The 14227-nt window shown below is 36.9% G+C and overlaps 1 protein-coding gene across 1 annotated transcript in view; it reads right to left on the bottom strand.

The window, feature by feature from the left end:
• Positions 1–14227, bottom strand: part of COL19A1 (collagen type XIX alpha 1 chain) — a 211131-nt gene that overhangs the window by 99101 nt on the left and 97803 nt on the right. Inside the window, exon 13 of the mRNA XM_075145288.1 lies at positions 7920–7973. Coding sequence (XP_075001389.1) covers positions 7920–7973 — 54 coding nt within the window. The remainder of the gene's footprint in view (positions 1–7919; positions 7974–14227) is intronic.

The raw sequence follows: 14227 nt of genomic DNA, 5'->3' as shown, positions 1-14227 counted from the left end.
TGTAATAGTTAAATCAGAAGTAGTTTTGCTTTTTGAACTTAAAAAATGTAATAGGCAGATGCATTCAAAAACCAAGCCAAAAAATTACTTTCTTTTTACAATCTGCATATTTATGACAGAGTTTTAATATTGTCTCCATTTACTACATTTTACTTTTCACCTCCTTCTGAAAGACTGCATAAAACACTACACTCCATATTCTAAAAGGCCATTTTAGGGATTTTTCAGGTATGCAAATGGTATGGATTTAGTTCAAAATCAATATTAGCAAATCAGCAGCAGAACAATAGATTTAAGAACTAGCTCTTAGGCTGTATATTTACAGAAGAGAAAAGATAATATATCTCTGTGTGTCTCTACTGAATAGAAAAGACAACTGCAGATGAAAGATACTGAACCTAAACCATGCACTGTCAAACTATGAACCTAATTTTTTCCTAATTGGTGTGTTTAAAGCTTTTAGTACTGTTCCTGCAGTGCACCTTGGTGAGGTATGTAGTTTGACAGCTACTGCAGAGATGATGACCACAGAGATTGACCTCACACAAAAAGGACAAAGGGAAACTACATATTTGACAACAAGCCTTACAGTGTTTGAAGCAGGATTTTTGAGTACCCAGGAAGGTTTTTATATAAAGTATTTATTTTAAAATACTTGAATTAGCTTTTCTTTGCAGTTTAAAACCCCACGAAAGAAAAGTAGTATCAGAAAAAAAAACCTGCTTAAAAGGTTATCCCATTAGAAGTATTTCTTGTTCTTCTACACATTATATATCTTTTAAAAATATTATTATCTTAGTAAGTTCCAGACATAGTGAATGCTTGCGAAAACACATCTGCTACTGCACCATGCCTATTCTTTCCTATAGCCACCCTTTTAAAGCGGCTGAGAGGTTTAGCTGCTGCTGACTGTCTCTGAAATGACATAAGAACTAAGAATTCCTGTGCTAAGTCAAATGTGTAGCCCCTTCTAGCGCAGTACAGTTCTGGCAGAGGCCAGAACAGGATGCTTCAGTAAAATGGATGTGGTTATCTAAACAGACATAATTTGGATGATTTTAGATTAAGCTTTAAATTAGAAAAGCTCATTTTCTGCAGTATTTTAGGAGAACAAGGTCAGTTTTGAAAACAAAGAACTAATTTCTATTGATCTAAGGAGTCTGTTACCAGATTCGCCAGAAATTCAAGAACTGAGTAAAAATTCCAGCAGCTGTCATAACAGAGGGTAAATGAATTATTGAATTCTATCCCCATCTAATTCTAGCTTTTTGGGAGCAATATAATAATAATAATAATAATAATACACATTTGTGAGTTCATAAACAGTCTTCAGCTGGTACTTTTTCTCCTCTCTAAGGACTACAGCTTGGTCTTTTTACAGGTCGGAATAAACTTACATTATGGATGCCAAAATGTAAAGTAAGCGTTAGGATATGTATGTATAAGGCCAACTCAAGGCTAACAAGATAACAACATGAGAAATGGCAGAAATGAGAAATGTTATATATATATATAACATAAGACAGGTATTACTGAAACACAATTGCTGACCAACAGAGAAATTACTGGAACAAGTATATCACAAATATCAGTAAGAGTGTAAAGTCAGCAAAACTGGGGCCAATGGGGGAAAGATTAAACTAGAGACAGGCTTTTTGTCTGGAAGGGGATGACAATGGTAGTTCTGCTGGTGGAAGGAATTTAAAGGAGAAGTTTCCATATTGGTTGACACTATTTTTGACAAATATTTAACCAGGCTTTTCTGTGATATTAGTTTACTGGAGTCTTAGAGAGCCTACAAAACCAACTGGATTAGGATAAGAAAACAATTAAAAACCAGTAACTAAGCTTTAAAGCTCTAAAAAAGACCATGGTTTCACAAATTCTTCAAAGGATGGGATTTTATTAATGGTGTCCCAACACTACTGGCACAAAAGGTGACAGTTTTTCTATTTGAATTTTCCTTTTAAACCAGTGACTATCTCACACAATGTTTGCTGTGCTCTGGAGTTCCACAGTGAAGAAAAAATATTTTTATTTAATAACGTGATAAATATGTTCCTTACCGAGTCTGAGAACATTTTATTCATTCAAAAGAAGTGCCAGGTATAACTAGAACCAGAAAACGAAACAGTTTTTCACTTCCTATGTTTTCAGTCATTTGGATAAGATCAGAACAGTCAAAGATTTTGTGAGAAAAGGGAACCAAACAACATTTTCCCCTAAGCCAATTCTTTTGGGTCAACGTGATGATCTGCAAACCGGTACTACTACCATCACTAGCAAAAAGGACAGAAGATGAAGAGAATAGAGGAGTCACAGCTTGCTGCTTGTGCTAGGAAATCACATCCCATACGCCTGTAGTTACTCAGGAACTACCCTTGCGAAGGAATCCTAGCCCCTAGGAGTATCATCTAACCTGCCCGTCAAATGACAGCAACAACTTGAACCAAGTACACGCCTTCTGTGAGTACTCCCATATAAGCTACAGGGGTTATATTAAAAGGGAAATGTGTGTTGCACAGGATGGGGAAAGCATCCTGTAATTTAAAGAAGTCTGCTTCTGTAAATTAGATTTTCTTGCAGACTCGTCCGTTGCTTTTAACCTTGACACTGTGATGTTCAGCTGGATTTAAAAGCCACACAAGGGATTTGTAAGGGTTTAATGAGCAGACACCTTTCCAGCTGAGACCGACTAGCTGGCAATCCCTGTGATAAAAACTCTGCAGCTCAAACAGGGGGATTTGAATGACAGGCCAGGGAAGTTTGAGGAAGACTTTCAGCAGTAGACTGACAATGAGCTGATCTGGGAGCAAAACAGACGCCTCAAGAAAGCTAGGGTAAGGAGAGAAGCTTACTGGGAAACTCTTACAGAGCTGCCAGAGTTCCTAAGGCTTACGCTGCCTGGTAGCAGACAACTGGACTGAAGGATTTCTGTATGGACTGGAGACTAGAGGGACCAAGGGCATCGAAAGCCAGCGTTCTGTTTAACAGCTTGTTGAAGACAAACTACTGAGATGAAGAGACAGGTATCAGTCACAACACAAACCTCGCCAGTAGTGTTAGAAGACAGGGCCCACAGCCTTTTCTCAGCTGCCATCAGTTATGTACTTATCCACAGTTGGGAAATATCCGAGAAGTGCATTAACCTCTCACCCCGAGACAAAATGTTTACCATAATAACAGACATGAATTTGCTCAGAGAATTCTGAAAAAGAGTACCAAAATAACTGAATTGTTAGCTTTGCATGAAATTATCCATAAGAAAACTCTTTCTAGATTCAGGAACATTAGGAAAATCGTTAAGTGTTCCCTCCAAGTAAAATATGCTTTTTGTGCCGTAATGCTTTACTTGATGAATTCTGACTTAACATGCTCTAGCAAGTTCACCGAGGCCTGAGAAAACTATCATACACTGAAAATTTTCTCAGAGAGGGAGACAGCAACAGGCAGTGCTAATGTATCATCACAGAAAAGAGATGAAACAGGTAAAATGTACCAGCAGTTGATGACAGGTGCTCTTCCCAATGAAAAAATGCAAAGATCATCTGGACCCCAACCAGAGGACTCCAGCAGCTCCTGCAGCAGCCAAGTGCTGCCCACTGGAAATGCACCTATTTGTGCAGCATACGCTATGCTGCATGCCTGTGGCAATGGAAGATGCTGTAAGAGTGGCATAATCTTTTGAGGAGAATAGGTTTTTCACTCTAAAAGATATCTGTTTGGAAAAACATCATTCATTATTTACAATTCCCTGGCCTGTGTTAGAGTAATCTGGTTCAATCTCACATCAGGTTAAAATCTCCTAGAACACCACATATTATTTAAAGTACTGGAAATATAGTAAACAATCCGACACACTAATCAACAATGTGCCACCAAATTATTGTAGATCAAATCAACAATCTCTACAGAGTAATAAAACTTGGAAATACTCTAATGAGTAATACAACAGAACTACACTTTCTCCACAGAGCAGCCTTAAAATCTAAATTAAAACAACAGCTTCAGAGTCAGCTGTACAACACCAAGCTGTGTATGTTGGGATAACTTTTCCAATTTAGCAAAGTATTTTCAAAGCTCCAAACAATATCCTATTTTTCAGTTTATGTCTCACATACTTTTAAGTACATTGCTCTTTTCTCATTAACGTCATTCAAAAACTTCAAATTGCTACACTACTAGAATTTTCTGGATCCTGACCAATGCCTGCTATCTACTTATACTTTTGTTCCTAACAGAATCCTTAAACTCTAGATATAACTAAATATCATTACCAACTTCATACTTTCAAGCAATACCATAATACTATACTTTCAAGCAATAGGATTCTTCCCTTCCTATCCAAGTATTTCCTTACAATGCTAATATTAAGAGAGTTTAAGATTAGAGAGACAGGCCATGAGGGTGTGAAGGTAAATGAGTGTTACTATCACATCAAGACACTGGATCCTTTTAAAAATGTTCATACTTCTGTTCATCTTTTCCCACAAACATAAAAATAAAAAGGTCTGATATGTTTTCTGTCTTTCCATTGAAAACCTGGGATTTTTTTCATTGCTCACTGAACTTCAGAGGTCCGTCCTTTGACACCAGGTATTACAGAATAACAATACAGAATTTCCTACATTTTATGTAGGAAAGTTTTTAAAAAGTCACTTAGGGTATCACCTTTCCCAGCAGGAGAAAAAAAAATAATTAGTGAATCACTTGGTTTAATGCTGTAGAGATTATACACCAGATTTTAATTTCAGATTTTTTTACACTTTTTTTTTTTTTACAATTTACAAGAAAGACTCTATTCTTCCCCTAGCTATGCATGACATATGCTGATAGATAGGATAAAACTTTCTGTTTTCACTTACTTTTGCTAAAAGATTTCATTTATGTGAGCAAAACATTAATTGGTAGTATCCCATGGTACTCACTTCCTACCTGACCCACTGATCAAGAAAATGACACGACTCCAAAAGGAGTCTAAAAGTTTCAATGATAAAGATTTTCTTTCCATTTCGGTTCAACTGACAAGCGTATGAATATAACATAGATCTTACTCCACAGATAGTTTCATGGATATTTGTATTGCAAATTTGTCCTTATTCCATATGGGATATGAGCGTGATGGAGAAGAAACTGTACTTACCAGGATTTCTTTCAGACAGTGTGTCTATGAAGCTCCATTTGTTACAGTGATACAAATGATAGCATTATTAATGTGAAGTGGCTAAAAAAGTCTCAAGGGATAAAACAGAGATACTACTCAAGCAAACTGGCTGTTCATATTATACAGGCAAATACCTGCTTACAGATGTAATGTGAACACATAGTATGGGAGGACTACATTAGTAATATATTAAGCTATTTATAACTACTCCTTAAGAAGCTAAAAACAATGGCAACCACATTACTAGTATTTATAGTAAGTATTCATGTTGTCAGATGGATTTTGAATAATGTCCCAGAGTGGGACACAGCATTGTAGATCTTGGCTCAGATTCCTGGAGTGATAAACTGGGAGATGTGCAGAGCAGTTAAATATATTCACAGTTCCTGCATCCAAAGCTGGTTCTCAGTGAGATTAACTGATCCAGTTAGCACAACCAGTGAAGGATGAGAGAATGAAACTTTTTAGGTATCTCTTCATCATTACAGAAAGCCTAGTCTGCAAATCAGGTCTGGCTTCCCCTCTGTCATGCTACTTCATTCTAGCAAGAACTTTTTGTACAGTTAAGAAAACACAAGTAGTGACAGCAAGCAAAACTGTTCTGTGACACCTACTCTCCCGATTTTGACTAAAATAAATTCAAATATGTTTCTACCATTTGTGAAAAATAAAACGTTCAGTCATTATTTTCAAGTTCTTCATTTGCGAGTACGGAAACCCTCACTCCCGCAGGCAGAGACAACAGCTGCCAGCAGCCGATACTGCTAGCTTTAAGTGTTTTCAAGCTTTATTATAACAGCACTACAGATTACACCCATGTAAGCAGATTAACTTGATTATTTCAGAAATATCAGATGTTACATTTCTGTATGCGGAATGAGTTTGAGAGACACTGATAGCAACCAAGAGTCAATGATATACAGTCCTTTAAATTTAAACTTAATGACTGGCATCTCCATGCACAGTGATAACTGAATCCAAAGCATTTTATGTAAGTGTTGTTAAAAAGGAATTATGTGTGGATTCAAACAATATATTGCCCCGTGCAATTTTACTTCCAAAATGTTTTAATGACAGTTCCCATGATGATAATCTACCATTTCTTGACCCATTACAACAGTTCAGTAACTATTTCAAAATATAAAGGTTCGATGTTTTACACCTTCACAGTGCCACTATGTCAAATATGTTCTAGAGTTCACCAGATACTTGGTATACCTTACTCTTCCTAAAAGGTTTATGGAACAAGATCCCATGTAGTAAAGAAGATCGTGTAAGACCAACATAGAAATGTCCCCAGAGCTATGGAAAGAAACACAGATGTGTTTTTTCCATGCTGTCAGCATATATGTATGCATGACAGAAGTATACGGTTCACCTTTACAGACAGGCAGGCTACAAGAGAATACCTCTTTAAATACCTAAACGTAGTTTCAGCTCAGTACATAGTATATGTTTTCAAACAGAGGACATCCACTATTAGTCAAAAATAGCCTGATTTATCTAGCATTAAATTATAATAACCTAAAATAAGAAAAATATTTTTATGGTTACAGTGTGTGTAGAAAGCCAGATGACATAAAATGTGTCATAATTATGTAGTCTGTTTTACTGGATTTTCAGTAGACCCAGCTAGACTGTCATAGGATTTTTGTGTCAAATGCTGACCCTTCTACTCTTTTGGTCAAGTTGCTTAAAAAAGCTTTGCTGAATGGTTTTTCTTAATCCTGTATCTGGATTCCAGTCCTAATGCCAGTCATTCCCCACAGAATTTGGACAGTCAGGTTCAGATCCCTCTGTGACATGCTCTCTGCCTTCAACTGTGATGCTTTGCAGTTGGAGAGCCAACAGTATCCTGCATTAAAACCTAAACCAAGGTTGACCCCCAGCTAGGTCAAGGAGGAGACAGGAGGGGAAGGGAGGGATAAAGAAAACTGCTGGCTTGATTTTATTATTATTTTTTAAAAATCCTGCTGTTCAAATCATGCTGGTTGGCCATTTTAGTATGGCATTGAAAAAAAATCTGATTTTCTGCCCTCTCACCTTGGTTTAATATATACAAAAATAAATTTAAATTTAAAAATAAATCAGGCAAAAGTAAGATTTATTACTGGGCATGTCTATAGTGTTAGCTCAGGTTCAAGCTTGAATGTGAACTCAATGATCAGGATTATCCAGTATTTTTAGGCACAGATTCACGCTCTACCTCAAATATGGACCAGACCAATTAACTAAGTAGGCAATGAAATCTGGCAGAGAAAAAAAGTGAAATTTTAACTCAAATTCTCTATCACATGAGCCACATGGCACAGTGAGTGACCCATGGCTCTCACCTAGGAATGGCTAACAGCCTGTATATTTTCCTTTTCAGAAACCAAGGCTCCAGGCGTAGCTTTACCTGTCTCCAGAAATACCCTCTTTTCCAGCAGATTATCCAACCAGGAATGATTCTCATCTCTATTGTGTTGCTTTAATTCCCACGCTTGTTTCTGTTTATCTGATGAGCCCTCAGCAGAAATATCATGGAACCTACCACATACTTACCCACAGCTCTCCTGTCCAACCTGAAGCCCTAAGAACTCATATCTTACCTGAATGCATCTCTTTTTCTTACCCCATCATCTTGTGGATGTTAACTCTCCAGGCATACACATTTTCTAAATCCATCACTCTCCTTACATAAATTCTGAATTTCATTGCTTAACCATCCCCCCAAAAGTTTGTAACTTGACTGTTTCATTATCATTCAGTTTACCTCTCTTCCATGAATGCCTTCTGGTCCTGGTTCTCCTTTATCTCCTTTTTCACCCTAAAAGAATGAATATTTATTTTATTATATATACAAGACAAATACTAACCCATGACACTTTTTAACAGGAAAAATATTTTAAGATTCTACATGAAGTACTACATATACATTGTTGGCTGCACAAGCAAAACTATTTCTTACATTCCAACAGAAATTCTTTCCAAATAAATGCCTCCGAAAAATGTCTGGTGCTCTGAGAGCTACAGTTTTCTGTACTTCACAGTGCCACTGAACATCCATAAAGACTTACCACAGAAGAATATTCTTGGTTCTCACAGTGCTCTGAGAACATGGTGGCGAAACAGAAACTTACACTGGGGAACAGTTTTCCTTTTGAAAATCTTAACATTGACATTAAATTAATTGCTTTCATTATGAGACTGTTTTTTAATAAACAACTCTTGTTTTAAATATCTGATAAAAGAACTGTCCTCAAATTATCATTTGTCTTTGACTCATACTGGTATATGGTTCACTGATTGCATCTGAAAAATGGAAACAATTTTTTTCTGAAAATTTTCTCACAAGTATGAATATGAACAACATTATGAATCAAAAGAAAAAAATGGTGGGAAGGATCCTTCAGAATCGACTATGAAGGCTGATTCCTGTGTTTGCTCATGAAAACACTGACTACAAAACACAATATTCTTTGTAGGATACATAAAAGGATTCAGTTCTGGATTCTCTCTAACTACCATGCTATTCTAGTTAACACATATTTCACCAAAGTGAACAAAATACACCTGCTTAAGAAGCATAATTTGAGGAGGAATGTCTTCCAGAACCAACAAGTCTATACTCTATACTATACAGCTCTATAATTGCATCTCTGTCACTAGACTGAACTTTGTCAAATCATAAAAATAACATAATTCTGATAAAAGCGCGAGGACTGACTTTACTAGAGTCCAAGCTCTTCATATCAATCAAAGAAAGTGAACAGCCCTGCACTGAATTTCCATTATCTCTAGGGGACTACATTTGTCTGAGCAGAACCTATTCATTATGTCAGCATCATCTTTATAATTCTGTTAGGTAAATGGTATTGAACTGAGATCATTCAGCTAACTCCATTTGTGACACAGCCCTGATTCAGAGCTATTCCTCCAGTGGCAATGACAGAGGGCATTTCATCTAATAATCGATTTTGCAAAATGAGTTTGTATGCGCTTTCTCAAACAACTGAAGCCTACTAACAAATTAGCAACAGCAAACTGTGAATTTAATAATCCCATGCACAAGATGGCTTTGCTAGTTCATTATTTCCATTTTAATACATCTTGTTGATAACAAACCTAATGCTACGCATTAGCCTGAATCATACTGTTAAGGTTTTTCCTCAAGTATTGACTTTCTTGCTTGTCAAAAAAAGAAAAAAAAAAAAAACAGATAAATCTCTGCATTTATTGCAAAAGTTTAAATGACACCAAACAGCTACAGGAATTTAACACTGGTTATTTTAGTATGTTTAAACTATAAAGCCCTCTTTGTTCTATGGATTAAGACATTGGTTGAGATAGTAATTTTCTCTCACTGTCAGGTTAAAAAAATATCAGTTGAAGCCCCAAACTTACTATTCTTTTTTAAATAGCTCACTTAAACTTTTAGAAGAAACTGCAAAAATGACATTTTACTTTTCATCACTGTGACACACTGGACATTTAATACTGCTTTCAGGATCTTTCAACTAGTATCAGTTACATGGCTACAATCCTGCAACAGCTACAAAGGTGCAGTCATATATTTGACATAATATCACCTCATCCGAATATATTTCTAGAAAATTTAAAAAACATTCCAATTTAAGGAGCTTTTTTTTCTTCTATGATTTGTTTATCTGCTTTCATACTTTAAGAGAAAATTATATAAATATGTACACATTTGCTTCAGAAGTGGTAGCGTAGTGTAAATTCCTTGATGTACAGGTGGAAACCTAAGGTAAAAGTATCCTGTCATAATATGTTATGCAACATCTACATTTACATAAAACAGAGAGCCTAAGCCAAAAGATGACCCTCCTCTCACCCTCGCTTATCATTTGTCTTGATGTTAGATGAGCAGCATGTGTTGGAGACCATGCTTTTTTCTTCTACAGCAGGCAGACAGTAACTTTAAAATGCCGGTGAGCAGTTCTAAATATACAAGTGTGGTTTGTGAACACAGGGAAGAAAGAAAAACTGCCTTCCTTATGATTGACAAGATATCCGGATTTAAGATGTTTGTCAGTTTCTTAGACAAAATGATAAAAAGCCCCCCCGGTTAATGAGCCTCGGACCTCTGCAGAGTCCCAAGAGTCGTGGGCTTTCTGCCAGGTATGTGATTTTACTGTGAACCTATTCTGATTTTTTAATGGAGTAAATGATTCGTCCTTGCCAAGCCTGTTGTATCGAATGTCCGTGTCCCCTGTGAAGCCAGAATTCAAATCAAACAGAGGTCCAATTTTTACAATTTATTCTCATGAGAACTGAGCCAAGTCACGCTCATTTCTGCCTTTATGGAGCACACTATACTGCGTAATTAACAGCTTCAAATTTAGCCAATTTGCAGAATCGCTGAAGCCACTCTGCAGTGTAGAGGAGGCTGTTAATAATCAACATTGTGGCTTGCCTCATAGATTAACAAAAAAGAGAGAAAAATGTGTTAATGCCGTTTTATATCTAATGTTCCTGCCTGCTTATACTATATTCAGATGAGACAATTAAAGACTATTTATTGCAAAAACGGGACGACAAAACTCTGGAAGTGCCATGCCTTGTTTATTAGTTAACTGAAACTAATCCAGTATAACACTAAATTATTTGTATTTCTTTGGGTGCATTCTGCTTTCAATTACCCCAATGGAACAAGCTGATGGGGTTACTCCAGTGTAACCACTGGGAGGGATTCAGTCCGCTGTGTGTAATAGCGGATACACTGAATTCAGTGGTAACGTTCTTTAATTGGAGCCAGGGGTTCAGGCATGGCCTCTGCAAGATGAGAGTACCAGCCTTCAACTCACTTGTACATTTTAAGGCTGCCTCATTTTCCTTGCGTACTATTTCCTCCTTATTATAAAAGCAAAGTGATGTATTTGGAAATAAAATACATTCATACCTAAAAATTTACCTAAAAAGGTAAAGTTTTTTTTTGCAGCGCTGCCCTGTTAATGATACTAATCAGGAATTCCTGGTATCCTTTGTTCCAAGCATTTTAAAGTACCGTTGTTAACAATAGCTGAAATACTCTCCAAAGTACGCAAGCTATACAGTATCACTAATTCAGTGCGGATACCTTAAATTCTTAACCACTGAAACTCTGTGATTTTACCCTACCTATCTTTAAGATAGTTATGGCTTGTTGTTTTTTTGAAATATTCTTCTGTGTTTTGCTACAGCTCTGTCTCAGCAGAATGCTCTATGTGAATTTTCTTTTCTTGCGACCATTTCTCCATAGCTTTTTTTAAACTGAACCCAGCTCATAGTAACGCTTATAGATTTTTCCTAAATAAGTTATGAATTTAAAAAATCAGCTTCTTCAGTTAAAAAAAAATCCTATGGCTCTTTTTGTATTTGCTGATAGATGTCTGGAGAGCTGGGGTTATGACGGGCTCCATCCCAATAACATTCTTATTGACTGACCTGTAACCCTTCTGCAGAATGTGGGATAGTATACTTCAGGAAAGCAGCAATACTCAGGGTGAAGCACCTCAGGACTGCTGAGACACTATACCATTTAAAAGGAGTGGAAATCAAGGCAGACTAATGATCTTGTCTCAGTTCAGACTGGGAGGAACGATGCAAGGAAATGGAAGAGTGACACAAGAAGCTTATGTCCAAATAGGCTGTAACCCTATATCACATAAGACTATTACCTAAGCAGAGTCAGAAAGAGACAGCATAAAACATTGCAGAATACACTTCTATTTCCAGTAAACGAAAATCAACAGTGATGACCTGGAAGGATGTCACCATGAAGCTGTGTCTTCCCAAACCCACCTATTTAGGATACTCAGACACAGCAAGAAAGCAGGTGATCACAAAGCTTCATAGGCATCAGGAATTCAGAGAGCTCTTATCAAGAAACTGTGACCAAAAAACTTCTGATTCCAAACCACGGCATCGCCGTCTTGTGAAAGAGCCCCAAACAACAGGTGTCATGCCTGACCAAGCCGGATAGCGTGTCAGGAGAAAGATCTTTCCTTCCTGCTTCACTGACATAGACTGAGCAATATTGAAGACATTCATACTGGCTAACTACCGCTTAGTGTCATGCATCACATTTCTAAGCAAGCTCTAAGCATTTCTAAGCCAGAGAGGCTATATAGAGGCAAACTACCACTTCAACCGAGTCCAAAATCTTAGCCACAGAATGATCTGAATCCAGGCCAGCCTTTGGCTCCAAAACGGCACTGTCGAATTGCCTCTTCCTATCAGCAGGAATGAGGCTGCCATCCATTTTTATTTTTTGTAGAAAAATATTAAAATGCAAAATGGCCTACAGAACAGCAATTAAAAATATCAAGTTCAATAAATGTTACAGTGTAGTGCTCTCCAAATGGGGAAATCAAATGCACAAATAACAAGTAAAGAATAATCCCTGTAGCTCTACTGCAGAAAAGGATCTGGGGATTATCATGGATCACATAGTGAGCGGGAGTCTGTAACACAAAGCTATTTTTAAAAGGCCAGACTCCATTCTGGGATGAGCCAAATGCAAATTGAAAAAAACAATTATTCTGGTTTACTTGCCACTGATGAGAACAGCGAAAACCAGCTTCTAGTTCAGGGCATCATATTTTTCATGGAACTTTGTCAACTTTTAGGTATCTGCTCTTCTCCAAACCAGAATGATAGAAAGTTTGAAAAAAAAAGTTAGGAGGAAGGAGTGAACATAGAACATGCTGATGAATCTCAAATATGGGAAAGAATGCTGTAAATGGGACAATAAATTTTCCGCAATAATAATACAAATAATGGGTTTAATTTGTAGCCAAAAGGGTTTAGGTTTGGGGAGGGGAAATTGGGGTTAAAAAGGCAGAGAAATACTGTAGCAATCTATCTAAGAATAGAGTGAAATTGCCTTAACTGTAGATTTTGCTTGAGAATGCTCTAGACAGACTTGATGATACTTCATCGTATGTATGTCTTTACGGGGGTGAGGCAGATATAGCCTCTTTCAGGATTACATTTCCTCTAGACTGCTCCTTGCTTCTGCTATGATTGCTCTCTCTTGGAAAATGTGACAAAGTCACATGGTAAAATAGTTTTAGCTTTTCTTAGGATGATGTCCTTGCTGAGTAATGATTACAGTGCTTGGAGGAGACATGTGTCTTAAGGAGTCCAAATTCTCTCATTTAATACATAAATTCTCTTTTTTCATGGAGGCATTGAAAGACAGACAAACATTGATTCAAATGCCAGCAATATACAGGATAACAATATGACTGAGCTGTTTGCACTGTCACCATGCCATTATCACCAAGCACAGTGACTGAATATTATCAGTTCAGAGATAAAGAACAGCAAAATAAAAATCAAACCAAATAACACAGAGGAAACAGGAGTGGACAGATAAACGTATTCTGAAGAGTTAGCAACCTCTTCAGATTGAAGGACTGTATCCACATTCGATCAAATCATGTAAATTTAGGCATGCTTTTACATTCTTCACAAAAGCTAAACTCTCACATTGCAACATCCACAAACACCGATTTCTAAAATAGTCTCGCAATTCCATGGCACCCTGGCAGGCAATGAAGTGTCCTCAGTTATTGCCTTATTGAAATCTTTTCTTACATAGCCTACAGAACTATGATATACATGAGAACTAAGCCTTCAGAAAACTCAAATTCTGTTCTTTCACATCTAGAAAATGCCACAAGGCTACCAGCAACGCCTTATTGAAAACACGAGTGAACAATCCTTTGATCTCTTAATGTGTTCCTTAGAGATTTCTGAATCTCACCTTGGTCCTTATCTTCAATGTAACCCTTCAATGCCAACCCTATCTGCTTGGCATCAGGGAATGCCTAACATTCCCTGATGCCAACCAGAGCTAGTAGTTAAGATCATTAATGAAATACTAAAAGGCATTAAATAATACTGTGATAAGCGGAAAAAATAATCTATGTAGAATAGTACATAACATACATTTTCATCTAAGAGACTTGTTAGGGTAAAAGAAACATAAAGACACAACTTTGTCCTTTTGGGTGATCGATGTTAGCCAGCACAACAAGAAAAAATACTGAGATTTCGGATAACTCCTGCTTG

Source organism: Calonectris borealis, chromosome 3, assembly GCF_964195595.1.
Source record: "Calonectris borealis chromosome 3, bCalBor7.hap1.2, whole genome shotgun sequence".
Taxonomy (NCBI): Eukaryota; Metazoa; Chordata; class Aves; order Procellariiformes; family Procellariidae; genus Calonectris; species Calonectris borealis.
Note: the sequence above shows the minus strand (reverse complement) of the source record. Positions and strands in the feature narration are given on the sequence as shown.